Source organism: Leucopleurus acutus (genome assembly GCF_964270905.1).
Source record: "Leucopleurus acutus genome assembly, chromosome: 19".
NCBI classification, from domain to species: Eukaryota; Metazoa; Chordata; class Mammalia; order Artiodactyla; family Delphinidae; genus Leucopleurus; species Leucopleurus acutus.
In genome coordinates, this window is record NC_139161.1 from 40,727,845 (window position 1) to 40,745,311 (window position 17,467).

General features: G+C 54.4%; 1 protein-coding gene across 1 annotated transcript in view; it reads right to left on the reverse strand.

Moving 5' to 3' along the window:
* TMEM132E (transmembrane protein 132E) overlaps positions 1-17,467 on the reverse strand; it is a gene marked incomplete at both ends in the record, with an annotated part of 50,686 nt that overhangs the window by 4,314 nt on the left and 28,905 nt on the right. Inside the window, 5 exons of the mRNA XM_082860124.1 lie at positions 864-1,069; positions 3,536-3,679; positions 4,337-4,529; positions 4,791-4,937; positions 6,423-7,353. Of these exons, the coding sequence (XP_082716250.1) occupies positions 864-1,069; positions 3,536-3,679; positions 4,337-4,529; positions 4,791-4,937; positions 6,423-7,353 (1,621 nt within the window). The remainder of the gene's footprint in view (positions 1-863; positions 1,070-3,535; positions 3,680-4,336; positions 4,530-4,790; positions 4,938-6,422; positions 7,354-17,467) is intronic.

A 17,467-nucleotide genomic window follows, 5' to 3' on the forward strand; every position in this document is an offset into this window, starting at 1 on the left:
TCTGCATTTCAACAGCATCCTTGGGCAAGTCGCGCGCAAGTTCAAGAGGCCCTGGTCTATGCTTCCTTGCTTTTCCAAATCTCCGCAGAACTGAACTGATCCCAACTCTCACTAGGCTGCCTGCTTCTCTCTCCAGCTCCACCCTTCCCGCTCTTAGCTGCCTGTCACTCTGCCTTTCTTCTCTTCCCTGCTGGCTTCTCTCTCCAGCAGCGATGAGTGGGTGAGTGGAGTGTGCTGAGTACACCTGGACCTGCCCCACAGATGGGCACCCAGGTGTGTGAGCCTGTATCCCAGCGAGGGAGCCCAGTGGGGGTCACCGTGTGCCTGGCTGATGTACTCACAAGTGTGTCCCTGGTGTGCCCAGGCTGGGGCACTCGTGTACAGGTGTGTGAGCACCTGTGTTGGTGTTTCTGCTCCATTTTGTCTGCTGCTTGACTGCTCTTACCCTGTCTCCCTAGCCAAATCCTTTCCACTCATCCTTTAAGACTTAGCTCCCGAGTCACCTCTTCCAGGAAGCCTGCTTTGACTTCTTCTGGAGGAAGAGGTGGTTCTTTCCTTTGTGTCACTTGCTTCCCTGTACTCAGGGCTTCCTTCATCCACCACGCTCCATGATATATATAAGACCGCTTCCTGATGGACCCAGAGCTCAACTGGGTCAGGCTCTGGCCACACTTACCTGCTCCCCTCCCTGCCCCCATCCGTGCCTGGCACACAGTAGCTGCTCAATAAGTTTGTTGATTGCAAAACCGACCTGCAGACTGTGTACACCTAGGGCCTTACACACACATGCAGATCAGACGTTGTGCCAGGGCTGTGTCACCCATGAGTATCCCCAGCATCTGCTGTGTTTGGAAGGGCCATACCTCCGGTCAGGAAGGATAGGTACCCTCCAGCCCTTCACTTGGCTGAGGCGGGCATCCGAGAGCTCAATGTGCAGGGGCAGCTTGGGCACCCAGACTGTCATTTCCAGGGGGGCATTGAGGACATCGTAGCGGAAGGTGACCCTGGCGTTCATGGAACCGCGAGACTCCTTTCCGCTAACAAACACGTAGTCACAGCTGCTGGATACCTGGGGAGGGGGAGAGAGGTTGGTTGGCCTGTCTTGCCCTACAGGTCATCCTGTGGGGCAGTGCAGAGGACTTCATTCTGACAAGGAAGGCCAGAAGGCCATTGGACAGAGAAAGTGCCAGTCACAGGAGGCTGAAGGGGAGAGGCTGGGTGGGAGAAGGCCCCTAATTTAATTCCTCTGGGAGGTGTCAGCTTCCACTCCATTGCTCCAGAGATCACCTCTTAGTGGCTACCTTGGGAGGATTTTGCTCCCTGGCAAGAAGCCAGTGTGCCAATATTTTTGTAAGGGGCTGTTTTTGATGTGGCAGGCCACACCTTGGGGGAGTCTTCAGGCTGAGGGTCCCCAGAGCTGGCTCCCCTCCCCAGCATGACCGCCTGGGCTCTGGAGCAGGTGTCTGATGGGTAGAGTCCTCCACGGTACACAGGAATAGCCTGTCCTGAGCAGGACACTGGGGTGCGACTGGGCGGGGAGGAGGTTGAGGTGGAGGGGGTGGGGAGAAGGGGCAGGCCCACAGCTCCTCCAAGGTGCCTCTGGCCCAGTGGTCCCAGGCAGCTGGGCAGCTGGTTAATTTCCAGGAGGGGGCTGCTCCAGCCAGGGGTGGAACTGAGGGAAAGGGAGAGGAAATTTCAGGACCAGAGAACCCCAAGCACAGACAGGTGGACAACTGTCACCCACAGGTGCAGCTTTTGCAAATGCATGCCCACCTGGACACCACCTTGCATTCTTCACGGTTCCCCAGATGAGCATATGCTCACTGAACACATCTTGGTGGATAGCTGTGCCCACTCACAGAGGTGTCCCTGCTAGTACTTCAGGGCAGATGCAACGGGTGTCTGTGTAAGTGCCCACGTACACACCTGGCATAACTGGAGTGAATCCTGTGTGCAATGCATTTAGGTGCTCCTACTGGGACACGCCCCAGGGTGCACATCCTTGAGTTTGGAGGAGGGTCTATCAGGCAGCCTATGGGCTGATGACAACCTGAATGCTCTCGTGGGGGTGGGGAGGGGCTGGGACTGTGGTTCATCCGTGCAGATGAGCCCCTGACGGTCCCAAACTCCTTCAAGCTCTCTTAATCATCTCAGGGGGTGGGTGGAGAGGAGTGGGACAGTGGTTCTGCTAGAAATGCTCATTTCCCACTTCGGAAGGCAGGGAATTCCAGCTGAAGGCTGGCAAATCCCATTTAGAATGTTGGCAAACTCCCGAAAGAACCTGAGTGTATTTCAGTGAGAACAGAAACAAATTCCATTTCGAATCTTTGCTAATTCCCTTTGGTATCTAAGCCACGGTGACAGTTCTGGTCTGCTCTGGGGCGGAGGTGTGGGAGTCTGGGTGGTAGAGGAAGGTGCTGGGTGAGGGCTCTTGGGAGCAGGCCCATTTCTCCCCGTCCCAGCCTGCCAGCAGTGGCAAGCCCCATGGGCCTGACAAGGCTTCCAGCCCTCAGGAGGCCGTGGGTGTGTGGTACCAAGCCGTCTGCTCTGGCTCACTCGGGGGACATTCTTCCTGGATGGGGGGGATGGACGAGGTGAGCCTCGGGGGTCCAGAGACCAGGAGGGATCCAGGGCAGAGCAGAGCAGAGCAAAGAGAAAGAGAGAGGGAGAGAGAGAGAGCACACACTCCCAGGGAGGGAGGACACCCACATCCCCACTCCCCCTGCTGAAGGATTTACAGGAACAGAAAACAGATTCTGTTGCCCAATCATTTGATTTTGGCACCAGCTGGAGGCTGGCACGGCAAACAGCTCACCAATCCCACAGGGACCAGGGCTGGATGCCCTCCTGCATCACTGCCTTCCCCACTGCCTCCTCCCCACATCTCACCTCTGACCACTGTCCAAAGCCAGAGGAAATCTGGAGGCCCTCCTGGGGAGGTAGCAAACTGGACCAGTCAAGTCAGATCAATGTCCTGTTTGCTGGGCTGTGGAGGACCCACTGCCCAGAGGGGGCATCTGGGGAGGAGCTCAGGGCAAGGCCTTTGGGAGGTGGAGGGCTGGGGTGGGTGTTCCTGGAGTGGGTCCTTTTACACAACCTTCACTCCTGGCCTAACTCATGAGCTTCTGGAGGCTTCCTCCTTGGGCTGGATCTCCTCCACCTGGTCACCAGCACCCAGGTTCAGGGCATGTCTCTGAGATCCCCCCCAGGACCCCTTCCCCTATTGCTGTACCTGGTGTCTGCCACACAACAAGGGCTCAGTAATGACTTGGGGATTGAATTCAAGTTGCCAGTGCTGCTTTCTCCCTTCAGCCTGCCAAAAGGTCTCTTCCACATTCCTGTAGGAAGCCCTCCAGGACCTCCCCTTGCTCAGGCTGGACATGGGATGCTCTTCCCCTCACCCCCTGCCACTTCCCCTCCTCTTGCCTACCAAGGGGACCTGCCTGGGATGTGAATTCCCCTCTGGTTTGGGGTTCCGCTCCCCCGGAAGGCCCGAGGCCTTCTTCCCAGGCTCCCCCACCTCCAGGAAGCTCACCTTGATGATGTCCTCATTGTCAGATTCGCATTCCACCAGGGCAGAGACATCTAGGACAAGGCCGGTCACCTCGATGGCAATGACCTTGACAGGGATGGCCACCGTCCGGCCAGTCAGGATGGCTGTGTTGATGATCTCTGTGTCCTGCAGGGAAGAGAGGAGGGCGGGGCTCTGCTGAGCTGCTTGAGGTCCCCTGCTCTCCCAGGACCACCAGCCAAGCCCCGGCAGCTCCCAGCTGTCCCCACTCCTCAGATGCGTATCCTTCCCTTGGGGACGTGGGCAGACAGATGCATCTACTTGGTCTCATGTGCCTTCCCAGACGCTCTGCTCACTTGGACTCCCGTGGTAGCCTTCAGGGTCTACCCCACTCTGCTGCCAGAAAACAATGCTTCCCCAATCCTCCACCATCTCCTCTCAACATCTTCCATTTTTCTCCGGACTCAGAGTAACGTCCAGCACATTTGCCTGGCTATTCCACGTGCCCCTGGGCACCAGACAATCGTTCCACGGCACTCTTCCTAAACCCATAGCTCCTTTGAACAAACTATTCCCCATTCCCATCACCACACCTTTGCCCAGGAGATCCCCTGCCTAAAGCACCTTCCTCATCTTCTCTGACTACTGTATGATCCCCTCCTCCACGGGACCTTCAAGGCTCCACTGCATGGTCACCTCATCCAGGAAGCCCCCCACCAAGTGCCCCCTCCACGGGGACTTCTCCCACCTCCGTGCCCCTCAGCAGCCGCTGGCCCACTCCAGTGCCAGGCGCAGAGCTCGCCTGCCTCCTGTGAGTGCACTCACCATGGCCAGGGGTAGGATGGCCTGCACGTCCCGCTGGATGCCCGTCAGCTCGGTGACAGCCCGCTCCAGGTCAGGCAGGGCACCGTGGCCACGGTAGTCGATATGCCACATTATCCTCCGCTTGACTGACTGGCTGGTGAAGTTCTCCATCTCAAAGTCCAGCTGCAGGATCTCCAGGGGCCCCTGGTCCTCCCTGTGCGGTGGGGGAAGGAAGGAGAGCCCAGGAGGAAGGGCTGGGAGCAGCTCAGGAGCTCCGAAACCCTCGTTGAGGACCCTAGCCCTCCTCAGTGGCCTTTCCCCGGGGTCCTCTGAACCTTCCCCAGCCTGGCCTCCAGGGTCCCCAGAAAGTATGCCCCGGCCCTTGCCCCAGCCTGGCCTCCTCCGTCAAGAATTCCCCCACCCCTCCCCGGTGCTGTCCTGCAAAGAGGTGGGCAGAGGAGCCACCTTGGCTCACCAGAGGGGCAGTGGTGTGCCCTGGGCCCAGGACACATCCACGGTGGCTGTTGAATGCTTTGCCCCAGTCAGCAGCTCGGAGGTCACGTGCCACTGGCCACTCCGTGACTTGGTTCCTAGAAGGGTCACGCCCTTCTTGGCCTTCACCCTGGGACAAAGCAAAAAGAAGAAGAGGGAGAGGGTCAGCTTGGGGGTCCAAGGGCTGCCCACCTGCCTACCATCCTTAGGCTGGGGCTGGGAGAAGGGCGAGCAGGTGAGTAAGTTACCCTGAGTTCTAGACTCAAAGCCTGAAACTAATTTGGGGGATCTGGTATCATGTAGCTTCAACCTCTGGCCCTAGTGGAAGCTGTAGTCCCTTCTATTATATCTCTGCCAGGTCTTTACCTAACCTCTACTTGCATATCTTAGTGACAGGGGACTCACTACTTCTGCACACATCCCATTACATCTTTAGAAAGTCCCTAAAAGGAGAAACTTCTTCCCTGGATGTAGCTGAAATAGAACAGCCGTGGGTTCTGTTGGGGGAAGGGAGGACAGCTCTCTTCCACCTGAACAGACATCTGGGGAGGTGAGCAGGTGTCCTCTGAGTCTTCTTTTCTCCAGGCCTAAATTCTTCAGTTCCTCCGATTGTTGCTCTTTTGCCATAGCTTCAAGTCGCCCATATCCTAGTCACCTTCCTCTGGACATTCTGAATACATAAGGTGTAGTGTCTTATACTAAATACAACATTTCAGCTCTAATTAACACTAACTAAAGCAGAATGATTATCACCTCCCTAATTCTACATACTTTACTCCTATTAATGCAGCCCAGGATCTCTGATGACTGATTTAACTCATATTCACATTCAGGTGTTAATCACTGAATTCGGTATGACTCTCTCCAGGAATACTTGAACTTTAAGGTAGTACATTCAGGACAGAAGGCAATACTTAAAGAAGCCGGAGGTTAATGGTGCTGTTTCAGGTCCCATGTATAGTGCTTGGGTTTGTGGGGAGCATTTTGGTGGGGCCTTTCTTATATCCTCAGAATCACCCAACATGGCTCAAACCATGGATTCCTACTGTGAGACATCATTATATTTTGTGGGGATGTGCTATGACTGAAGGCATTTCTGAATTTCTGAACTGTATCCTTCACAAAGAAAGAGCTAGGACTCCTGAAAATATTTCTCCCCACTCCAGGATTAGACAAATGTCCTGACACACGGACACTCTCCTGTTCATCTTTTGGCTCCCAGGCAAGGGGCTGCTCTCTGATCTCAATTTCTCCTCTTAGGCCTCAGTCTACTCATCTGTAAAATAGAAGAGTTGCACCCGCTAATGTCTAAGGGCCCTTCCAGCCCCGATTCTATCATTCTGGATATCATGCTTGTGGAAATGGATGTTTCCTCTTCACCATGACACCACTTCTGTGAGGTAGGGAGGACAGGGCAGACATTTTTGTGGCCATCAAGCGGATGAGAACACCGAGGCTCAGGTAAGTGAGCTGTCTTCCTGAAGTTGCTCAGGTGATAACTGGAAGAACTGGGATTAGGATGCTGGATGGGCAGGTCTGGGCGAGCCCTCTACAAGGGGTCAGGTGTGCATCTGACCTTGGAAGGGAAGCCAGACCCCCGCCCATACCCCCGTACCTGAGAGTGAAGTGCTCCAGGCTGGGGCTGGAGGGAGAGGAGGAGTTGGGGGCCAGGTAGAGGAGGATGCTGAGCAGTTCCCCGGGCTTGAGGGGCCGGTCAGGCAGGCGGATCATCAGGTTGCTGTCCAGCCTGTGCTCCTGCAGGGTCCTTCTCGGGGGCGGGCGGAACAGGCTGATGCTCCCGATGCGCAGCAGGGGGTGCTGGGTCGGGCTCTCGGCCCGGGCCCCGCCCCCGGGCCCGGCACCCCGCCGTGTTCCTCCACAGCCTCCCGACGCATCCGGGGCGTGGAGAGTGTAGTAAAGCTCGGCTTGCTGACTCTCCCCTGTCGCCTCGGGCTCCAGCCCATCTGGAGACTTGCGGCGGGCAGTGGGTGGTGCAGCCGGGGCCGGCGGTCCGAACCAAGCCAGGGGCAGCTCGGCGCGCACGAGACAGGTGGCCAGACCCCCGCTGAGGCGGCAGGAGCTCTTGACCTCCCGGGCATCCCGGAAGGCGTGCAGGCGTACGCAGGGCAGCCGCTCGGTGACGCCGAAGTCATCCCAGTCCCGGCCGGCCACGTAGAACAGCACCTGGGCCACGGGCTGCGAGGCAGGCACGCGGGGGTGGACGATGAAGGCTCGCACCTTCCAGCTGACCGTCAGGCGCTCGGGGATGTCCAGGGTGCTGGACGGCTGCAGGAGCTCCCGGGCCACCACCTGGCTGGTGCTGAACGGTCCCAGGGAGACATTGAGGACGGGCAGCTCCTTGGTCTGGAACACCACGAAGGGCTCGGAGCGCTGCAGGGAGCCGTTGGTGACCGTGGGAGGCGTGCGCCGCACCTCCCGCAGGAAGAAGGCCAGCCGCGTGTGTGACAGGCGGTAGCTGACCGGCAGCACCGGGCTGGCCTGCGGCCCCGGAGGACTGGGGCTGGCTGGGTGGGAGCGGCCAGAGGCTGGGGACAGACAGAATAAAGACCCCAGAGTGGTCAGGAGAGGCTGTGCTGGGACTCCAGGGCACCCCAGCCTCCCACCCTTACAGAGGGCCATCCACTCCCAGCCAAGCCGAGCTCAGCCCAGCTCTCCATCCTCAAGGCTCCAAGCTGGGCTCCACCTTTGCTGGTGTGTTAATTGCCCTCTTGTTGATGATTCATTTCTTTATCTGCGATGCAGGGGTAAAGCTAATGCCGGTACAAAGCATTGTGAAGGTTTAAAGAGGTTTTATCCTCTGGCATCTTCGTTTGTAAAATGAGTATAAAAATTGTTTCTGCCTCAAAGAGCTATTGTAGGGACTTAGCGAAGTCATGTGCGTAGAGGGCTAAGAGCAAGTGTGATGCCGAGGTGGTAAGTTTTCACTCTTACCATTATTAACGGTACAGTACAGTACGTATTTAACGATTTAACATTGTTTATTAAGATTAAACTATTATTCATGCATTATTATGACAGGCAGTGGCTTATTTGATCCTCATCAAGTCTTTGAACCAGGTATTATTATGATCTCCATTGATTCACCCAGTTTTCTATCAGTAACTTCTCTTTTTGGAGAGCCTATTCTTACCTCTTACAAATGAAGGTGCCGGATGCTTAAATAACTTACCCAAGTCACATGAGTGAAAGGGGCCAGCAGCTGGAGTTGAACCTGGGGCCACCTGGCTTTCAAACCCAAGCCTCTACTCCTTTACTGCTCCAGCTGCCTCAGATGGTGCAGGGTCCCCAGGGATCCCACCTCACCCCCTACCCCCTATATGTACCACCCCACAAATACACACTGGGAAGTTGATCCTCGTCCACCAAACCCAAACGTGGGCCTTGGGATCTCGGGCTTGACTTCTCCCTTCTCTCGGCCACTCACCCCATCCTCGCAGGATCCTGCCAAGCTGTAGCAATTCTACCTCTTGGCTCTCTGGTCTGTCCCCGGCTGCCCCTGACCTCCATCCCCAGACCCCTGCTCCAGCTTTGGCTTCATTCCTGTTGCTATGACAACATAACGTTGTCTAAGTGGGTCTCACCTCTCCCCAGCTCTTCCCTTCCCTGGCATACCCTTCCCCCCTATAGCAGCCAGAGGGATTTGTTTCTCCCAGACACAGATGGGACCTTGTTGGCTCCTTACTCCCAGCTCAACACCTGTTGGACACTGTTAAGGAACAGGAAGGACCAATATGGGGAGGTCTGAGGTTTGAGAACCAGTTCTGGATCTGCTGCTTAGAAAGCAGTTGGGTTGGCTGCTGTGCCCTGGCCCAGGTCATTACCCCTGATCCCACATGTGTGCCTGCAGCCAGCCTCCCTTTAGGGGGCAGGGACATGCTCTCAGAGACTCCAGTGGACCCCTGAGCCATGTTTCTCACCTTTGATGTTGTGTTGTCATTTGTTTTCGAGAATCAAGAAATTGCTCTATAATTTATGTAACACAATGCAAAAGTGTATTATTAAAGACTGTCCCTTCTGCTTACAGAACTCACCTTGCACCTGAGTGTGGCATTCAGGGCCCTCTACAATGAGCTCCAGGCTCCCCTTTCCCCAGTATTCCTCTTCCCAGGCTCCTGCTGCCAGCATAACTGGACAACTTCTGGCTTTAGCGCTGGCCGATGCTGCCTTACCGTCCTTCCTATGCTCATGCTGTGCCCTCTGCATTGGATTCTCTCCTATCCTATCTGCACACATCCAAATCCGAATCTTCCTCTAAGGCCCTGCTCAAATGCCACCTCCTCCACGAAGCCCTTCAAGATATGACTTCTACTCCTGGGAATTTCCTCAGAGCTTTGCCCTTCTCTGAGGGAACCTCTCATCCTGCCTTGTGTGAGAGTTATCTACGAGGCCTTGCACTGAACAAGTCTTTAACAAATCACTGTTGATCTACACTGAGTGATTCGCTGAGACTCCGTCCCAAGGAGACTCCTAATCAGTGCTATGGTGGTTACTTGCCACTTATGCATATTATCATGTTACCACCATCAATGAAACCTTGATGGTTCCACAAATGTTCACACCCAATTCCTCATAAATGCGATGAACTAAAAATTCCCTGCCCTTGAGGCTCTGGTGTCTATGTCTGATGTTTTTTAATTTGTGGTTTAATTTTCTCATTTAACAAATGAGGCAATTGGCTTGGGTCACAACAAAGGCCCTGGGTCAAGTGTCCTAAGAGGAGTGGCACCTAGTCTGTGTGACCCTTAGGGCCCTGCTTGAGCAGCCCTTAGGACCAGCTGGCCCCTGGTCCTCTAGGCAGCCCATGCTTTAGCCATCAGACTGCTCCCTCTGTTCCCAGGAGAACTCTGTTCTCAGGCCACCCTTCTCCACTAGACGTCCTGCAGCCCTGCAAGGTAAGCCAGCTGCCGATGATGGGGTAGAGATGCGCAGCCTGGGCCCAGATGAGAATAGGAAGGCGTTTGGAGAGACGGGAGCCTTCCCTGCTGCTGCATAGAATCCCTGCCCCACGGTTACCACTGGAGTTTCTGAGAAGGTGTCCCTGATGCCTGGGGCGAAGCTGGCCCAGGCACACATGTGGGATCTGGGGTAATGACCTGGGCCAGGCACAGCAGCCAACCAACTGCTTTCTAAGCAGCAGGAAGTAGGCAAACGGAGGCTTCAGGACTCAAGTTTAAGGCTTCTCCCTGCCACGCTCACGAGGCAACTTGCTTCCCATTTTGAGCCTCGGTTTCCATCTCTAAAATTGAGGAGGTGACATCAGCCCCCTCACAGGGATGTTGAGAGTAGCTGAAAGACCAAGGGGAGGAGGGGGCACTGCTACAGGTGGTGGGATGTCCAGGACCTGCAGGTACTGAGCGGAGATGGGGAGAGGCCACCGTGCTTGTCCTGCTGGGGTTGGAGAAGGGCACCGGTTGTCCCTGAGCTGTAAGTGCTCAGGCCGGGTGGACAGGGTAGGGATGTGGATGTCAGAACCACTGGCCCTGTCTCGTTTACCATCCCCAGGAGACCCCAGAGGCTACTAAGACTAAGGCACTTAGTCCCCTTTGGCCCTCTCACCGTCCCAACCTCAGGCAGGGCCAGCCACCTGGACCCCTTGGAGGCACAGTGGGGCGGGGCCACCAGATAAGCAGCAGACTCAGAGGGGCGTGGAGAAAGGGATTGGAGAAATGTGCTTGCGTGCACCCCTCCGCCCTCAGATTTTTGTTGAATGAATGCAATTCTCTGAATGAGCTGCCCAGCACTGACTGGGATGCCATGGGCTAATGAAAGCGCCCTCCATGGGGCATCCCAGAGGAGACTGGATGGCCAGTCAGGGCAGGGTTGCTGGGCTGGGGGTTCTTGATCTCTCTCAGCAACCTTGCAGATAAGGAGACTGAGTTTCTGAAACAGGGAGCAACTTATATTAAGAAGGCAACTAGCATTTAGAAAAGGGAGCCAGAAAAGATGGTATTAGGGTACTACCATTTTGTACTGATGTCATCATGACACACAGCACCGCCCCCCATCACCACCCATGAATCATTCTATCCTCTGGGGCCCTGAGACCCCTCTGTGGGCTGAGTAGGGGCGGGGGTGTTCCTGAGACCCCAGCACTAATCTCAGCTCTATGGCTCAATTACTCTGGAGCCTAAAGGAAGTTGCTTGATGTCTCTGGGCCCCAGTTTTCCCAGGGAGGTAGGGGAGGCCCTGGAAGCTGTCTGGTGTGGTGGGGCTGCCAGGAGGAAGGGGAGACTGGGGGAGTTGCCAGCAGATCAAGTTTTTGGAGACACGATGTGTGAATGTGTGTGCACACATGCGTGTGCTGAGCTGCACGCTGGCTGGCATCTCACAAGGAGCTCTAAGCTCCGGGCATCATGGAGCGTGGAATGGGCTTGGGAAGGAAAAGCTTCTAGAAGTTTCCCTAAAGGAAGACGGATGGAGTAAGGGAGGGTCAACCCGGAGCCGAGCTCAGCCAGTTCCAGAGGTGAAGGAGGAGTGCTCCAGGGGTGCCGCTCGGGTGGACTTGCTGGCCTGGACCCGCCCCGCCTTGGAAACACCCAACACAACTCCCTCCAGTCTGAGTGGGGAGCACGCACGCACACACACTCACACACCCATGCTCATACACAGCCTGGCACACACCTGCTCGTTAGGCCCCCCACCAGGAAGCCCGTGACAGATAGTTCTGAACCCCGGCCGCCCCTGGGCCTCTCACCTGCCCCACTTGGCTCCCCGGACCCCAGGCTCCACCTGCTGACTTCTGTTTCAGCCCAGCTCGCCCTGTGGACCAGACTTAGTACTGCCTTCCTGTCAGCAGCCTCCCCTCTCCTGGGAGCAGCAGTCGGATTCTCCCTCCGTCTAGGTGGCCTTGGGCCTAAGGAATCATATGGGTCTGGCTTCCCTGCTTCTGTCTCCCTAGGGAAGGGGCTCTCCCTGTCTCATCATGTCTCATGGTTAGCATTACATGCCCCCTTCCAAATTCATACGTCGAAGTCCTAACCCCCAGCACCTCCTAATGTGACTGTGTTTTGAGATGGGGGTCTTTAAAGAGGTAATTAAGTTAAAATGAGGTCATACGGGTGGGTCCTAATCCAATATGACTGGTGTCCTTAAATGAGGAGATTGGGACACAGACACACACAAGAGGGAAGACCATGTGAAGACACAGGGAGAAGGCGGCCATCTACAAGCCAAGGAGAGAAGCCTCAGAAGGAACCCACCCTGCTGTTACCTTGATCTCAGACTCCCAGCCTCCAGAACTGTGAGAAAAGACATTTCTGTTGTTTTTGTAAAAGTCTCTGGGACTTTGTTATGGCAGCCCAAGCAGGTTAATAATAGATGGGGATGAGCTATTTCTGTCCCTCACGGCCTCAGTTTCCCCAGTAAGATGTGGAGATACCGTATAGGGGTGGAGGAGGAAGACAGGCTGGGATCAGGCAGCTTTTGCAGACAGGGATAATGATGGAGGCTGAGGCGTTCCCAGCGCCTCCCCTGACTGTGCCTGGCATGTGACCCTTCCTAGCTGAGCTGAGCCAGCTCCTTCCTCCCTCAGCCCTGGAGGGCACATCCAGCTCTTAACAGCTTGGTAACTAAGGATGAGGTGTCTGTGGATGTAAGAGGTCTGAACTCCCATCTCCCCCCACCTCCAACCATCCCCTCTCCCACCAGCTCCCCTGGGCCCTGAACCTGCCCACCTCAGGGACCCTTGGGAGCACCATCCTGGGGCCACTTCAAGACTATGCTCAGCTGAGAGCCAGAAGCCATCCTTCCCTTCTTGTTCCAGAACGAGACTAAGGCATGAAGAGAGGCTTCACTGGAGCTAAAGAAAGGCACTGGACCCACCAGCACCCAAGAGAACATTTGCCCAGGAGGTGGGGTGTGGGGGTCCCCTCATCCTTCCATGCCCAGCTTAGGCATCACCTCCTCCCTGAAGCCTTCCCAGATACCTCCACTGCCACCACTGCTTTGTTCTGTCCAGCTCTGGCTCTGGCTGATCAGGAGCTTGGCCCTGGTATAAGTGTGAGATGCAAGTAATCAATGATCTGTCTCAGCCACTTCTGTGAATTTTTCCTGGGGGGCAGGATGCTGGTCCATGGACCTCTTCGTCTCTCAAGCCATCTCCAATCCAACACCAGAAGGCAGGTACTTGTTTATGCTTTTGTTTTTCCAGCTGGATTGGGATCTGGGCAGACACTGGGTCTAGCCCAGCTTTGCATAGTGCCTGGCATGGCACACGGCCGGTGCTTAACAGATGTCAGTTCTACCCTCTTATAAGGCTTGGGGGCACCTGCTCAGGGCCATTGGCTGGATAGAGGCCCTCCCTTTTCATCTCAGGCTGGCCCTAGGTGTCTGGGAATGCAGCAGGGGCCTTTGCCCAGCCCCAGATAAGCTTCACACCTTCTCCCCAGGCACAGAGGCCAGTCCCTCTCCCCAACCTATAGAATAGATAAATGAATCTGCGTGGAGGCTAGGGCCAGGCAGTCTGGGGGAGGGGGCACCTCTGGCCATCTCCCTGCTTCTAATCAAGATCAGATGCCTCCTGCTTCTATCTCTAATTGTCCCCAAATTAAAACTAATCGCTTGTAAATCGGAAAAAAAAAAGATTGTCATCAGCTTTGGTGAGTTTGAGGCTGAGGGGCACAGCAGGGCCAGAGGACACGGGGCTGTGCTGGGAGAGGGATTGGCCTGCTTACCTGTGTGTGTGTGTGTGTGTGTGTGTGTGTGTGTGTGTGTGTGTGTGTGTGTGTAAGAGCCACACCTCAGGTCTGGTGCTTGGGGATCCTTCTACTCTTACTCCTGAACTTGCCTGAATCTAAGAATCAGCCAGAGAAAACAAAACAGCAATAGCAAACAGATTCTCGGGCTGGATCCAGGCAGACACAATCACAATGTCCAGGGGAGAGACCTGGTAATCTGTGTTTATTAAGGATCCCAGGCGTTGATATTATCATAGGAGTTTGGACCACACAGCGCTAAGCAGGAAGGGCTGGGAGATGCTGAAGCGGTCATGACCTGCATGGCATAACGTGGTGATGCTGATGGTGCAAGATGAAGCACCCAGAGCCCAGAACAGTGCTGGGCACGCACTGGTGCCAATTCTACAAAGGGATGAATGAACGGGTGAGAGGAGGTGAGAGCCAGGGTTGATGCAAGTGGTGAGAATCCTAGTGAAATCGAGCAGGACCCTGGAGGGCCCTCCGGGGTACAAAAGCCTTTCCCTGTCCCCCATTTCTTGTCTGTAGGAAAAAGGCTTCGGTCTCCTAGGCCTTCCCAGAGTTCCACAAGAGCAGGCACAAGCAGTTAGTGATTTGGACAGTAGAGTCACAGCGCTCTTAACCCCTCCTGCAGGGATGTAAACAACAATCTGATGCCTACCTTTGAGTTGTTCTACTGAAACTAAGACCCCCACCCAGGTGGAGGATGGTGACTACATGCTGACCACAAGCGTGTAGACCTCAGAATGGCTGGAACCAGAAGGTTGAGATTCTGGAAACATCACCCCGTTACCTCACCACCAACCAATCAGAAGAAGGTGCACAAGCTGATCAGGCATCCTCTGACCCTCTCCCCTAGCACCATCTTAAAAAACGCTCACCTGAAAGCCACCGGGGAGTTCAGGTCTTTTGAGTACAAGCCGCCCGTTCTCTTTGCTTGGACCTTGCAGTAAACCTTTTCTGCTCCAAACTCCAACGTTTCAATTTGTTTGGCCTCACTTGGCATCGGGCACATGGACTTGGGTTTGACAGCACTAGGGGCCATGCGGTCCAGGATCAAGAAACCAGGGATGGGCTATGCACAGTGACCCCTCCCAACCCAGACCTCCAGGCCCACAGGAGGGGTGTGACCTAGGGGGTACACTCCCCTGGCCCAGGACAGTGGCAGTGGAGGAAACTCTCCACTGAGGACCCTGAAGAGCTAGAATAGGGCTCTCACCGGTAGGAGGGATGCTTGCGTTCCAGCACTGCTCTTCCTTGGCTGCTGGGTGGATCTGACCCAGGGCAAGCATGTCATTTCTGCAGCCCAAGGCCCTATTTCTCCATCAGCAAAATGGGGAATTAGCAACCGATATACCAGTTAGTCCAGAGTGGGGTGCTGAAGTAGAAAAACACTATGTCTTGAGAAAGGTTTTATTTTTACAATTAGTGATACCCGGTGTTAGTAAGGGCTTTAAGATATGGGGCGATCACATGACCTGCTGTCGGAGGGTAAACTGGGCAAGCTTTCTAGAAAGCAATTTCAAAATATGTTTTGAAGGCCTTGAAACCGTTCATGCTCCTTGCCCCAGTAACTCTGCCTTTGGGAATCTACTAAGCAGAAATCGGCTCAAAAATTTATGTGGAAAGATATTCACCACAATGTTCTGTTTATTAGTAAAAAATTAGAAACAACCTAAATGTCCAAAGGCAGGGTATGGTTAAATAAAAGCAAATGGCTAAGCATGCAGGTTTCCAAAAATTTTTTACTCAGGTTGGAAAATGCTCCCAAAATAGTTTGAACTAAACAAAGGATGGTGAGAAACTGGCTATATGGCATGATATCAGTTTTTATGTAGACACTGGGAGGAAATACATCAAAATGCTATTGGTGGTTATCTCTGGGGGGCTGAGGATTATGCATGATTGTTATTTTTTACTTTATGCTTTTATGTATTTCTAGTTGTCTGGAAAGAACATGTATTGCTTGTAAAATTAGAAAGAAAACAATAAATGTCATTAAAAATGAAGGAAAGTGTTTGAAGCTATTGCAAGAATTTTTTTAAAAAAGGAAATTAAAAAAAAGAAAGAAAGGAAGAAAGAACCTGTGTGGTTTGGGAGCCACACAAATTCATATAGAAATCTCGGATCTGACACTTCTTAGCTGTGTGACCTTGGGCCAGTTATATAACCCCATCTGAGCCTCTACTTCCACACTTGTAGAATGAGAATAATAGACTCTATTTCATAGAGTTGTCATGACTAAATGAGCAAATTGCTTGGTGTAGTTCCTGGAACAGAGTCAGTGATGAGGGTTCATTGATTCATTCATTCATTCATCACTTATTGGTTATTTAGTTCTGAGAGGAGGGAAGCGCTAACCTGCTTTTCTCCAGCACTTGGTGCATTGCTTAACTCATGGTAGGTCCCCTGTCAAAGTCTGTTAAGTTAAATAGGACAAGTACAGAGGTGACAGGCACATGAAGCAGAATGTCCCAGGGACCTCGAAAGCAGCGCTGAAGCTGGAAGGAGGGCTAGTTGTTGGGAGCTGTGAAGAACCCAGACCAGGAAACTCTGTGTGACCTTGAGCAGTTTCCTCCTCTCTCTGGGCCTCGGTTTCCTCATCTAGGAGAAGAGGCTGGTCCCTGCTCAGCCTGCCATATATGACTTAGGGCTGGGCAGGGGCCATGTGTGCAGGGAAGCCTGGTGGGTTCTGAAGCAGGCAGGGGCGGCTGGATAAAGGGGAGGTGACAGCTGGGCCAAGTGGTCCCAAACATGGCCCTCCCCTTGCCCCACTAGGACAGGGCCTCTACGTACTGTTGAGCAGTTTGGATCTTGCACAAAAATGCTAAAACCCAGACCCAGATCTGCTCACCAAGCCCGGCACCTAGTGTGGGGCTGCTTCTGTCTTTTTCCAAGCTGACAGAGATGCCGTATAGGCTGGTCCATACCGGCGTGTTCCCACGCAAGGCGGGACTGCGGTAATCCACCCCTTGGAGGAGGAGTCCAGCCGAGGAGTGGGTGACTCCCTGACATCCACCCCCTTCCTGAGCGCCACTGCATCTCCCTCCTCCACCTGGCTCTGCCCCTTCCCAAAGCAGCTCCGGGCAGGGCTGCATGTCACCCATCAACCCAGTCCTCTGACCCCTGTGTCCCCAACACTGAGGGCCACTGTGTGCCTGAAGCCTGGGCTGGGCTGCGGGCAGCAGGAACTGCAGAGGGGAGGACATCCAGCCAGTGAATACGTGAGAACTCCCTGCAGCGTGGGGGCGGGGTCAGGGCTGGCCACTGAAGGCTTCAGCCATCCACAGCCCCCAGTGGCTCCTGCTGTCTCCTAGTGGGCTGTAAATCCTGGGGAGCCAGCTTCCCCATACTGTCTCCATGCCCCACCCGGCTGGAGCACAACATTGGAATAAGTAAGCTGGGGGAGGGGCCAGCGGAGGGGTCCCCTTCCCCAACTTGGCCCTAAATTCCCTCCTGCCTGCTCACTGCCAGCAGCACTGGTGATTGGCCAGGTCATTTCCTCCTATCTACCTCGGAACTCCCCATGTCTTAGCTAAAGGGATGGCAGGGTCCCTACTCCCACATTTTACCGATAAACAAACTGAGGGTTTGGAAGGCTCCCGTCAGACTGGCTCTGCCAGTTATTAGCTGTGTGACCTTAGGCAAGTGACTTAGCATCTTTCTACTGGGTTTCCTAAACTGTAAAATGAGGTGATAGTGGCCCCTCTTTGAGCAGGTTGCTTTAAGAATGAAATGCTCATGTTATAAGATTATCTGCAGGCACTTCAACCATGCCTGACACCCAGTTAGCCCTCTTTAAAGGTCAGCTGTTGTTTGGGTGTGATTACCACCATCATGAAACAGATCCCCACACAACCTCCTGAGTCAGGGCTCTCCTGGCCGTTTCTTTTGCTTCCTCAGCCTAAAATCCTTGCCTCCACCGGACCGGATGCTACCGCTCAGC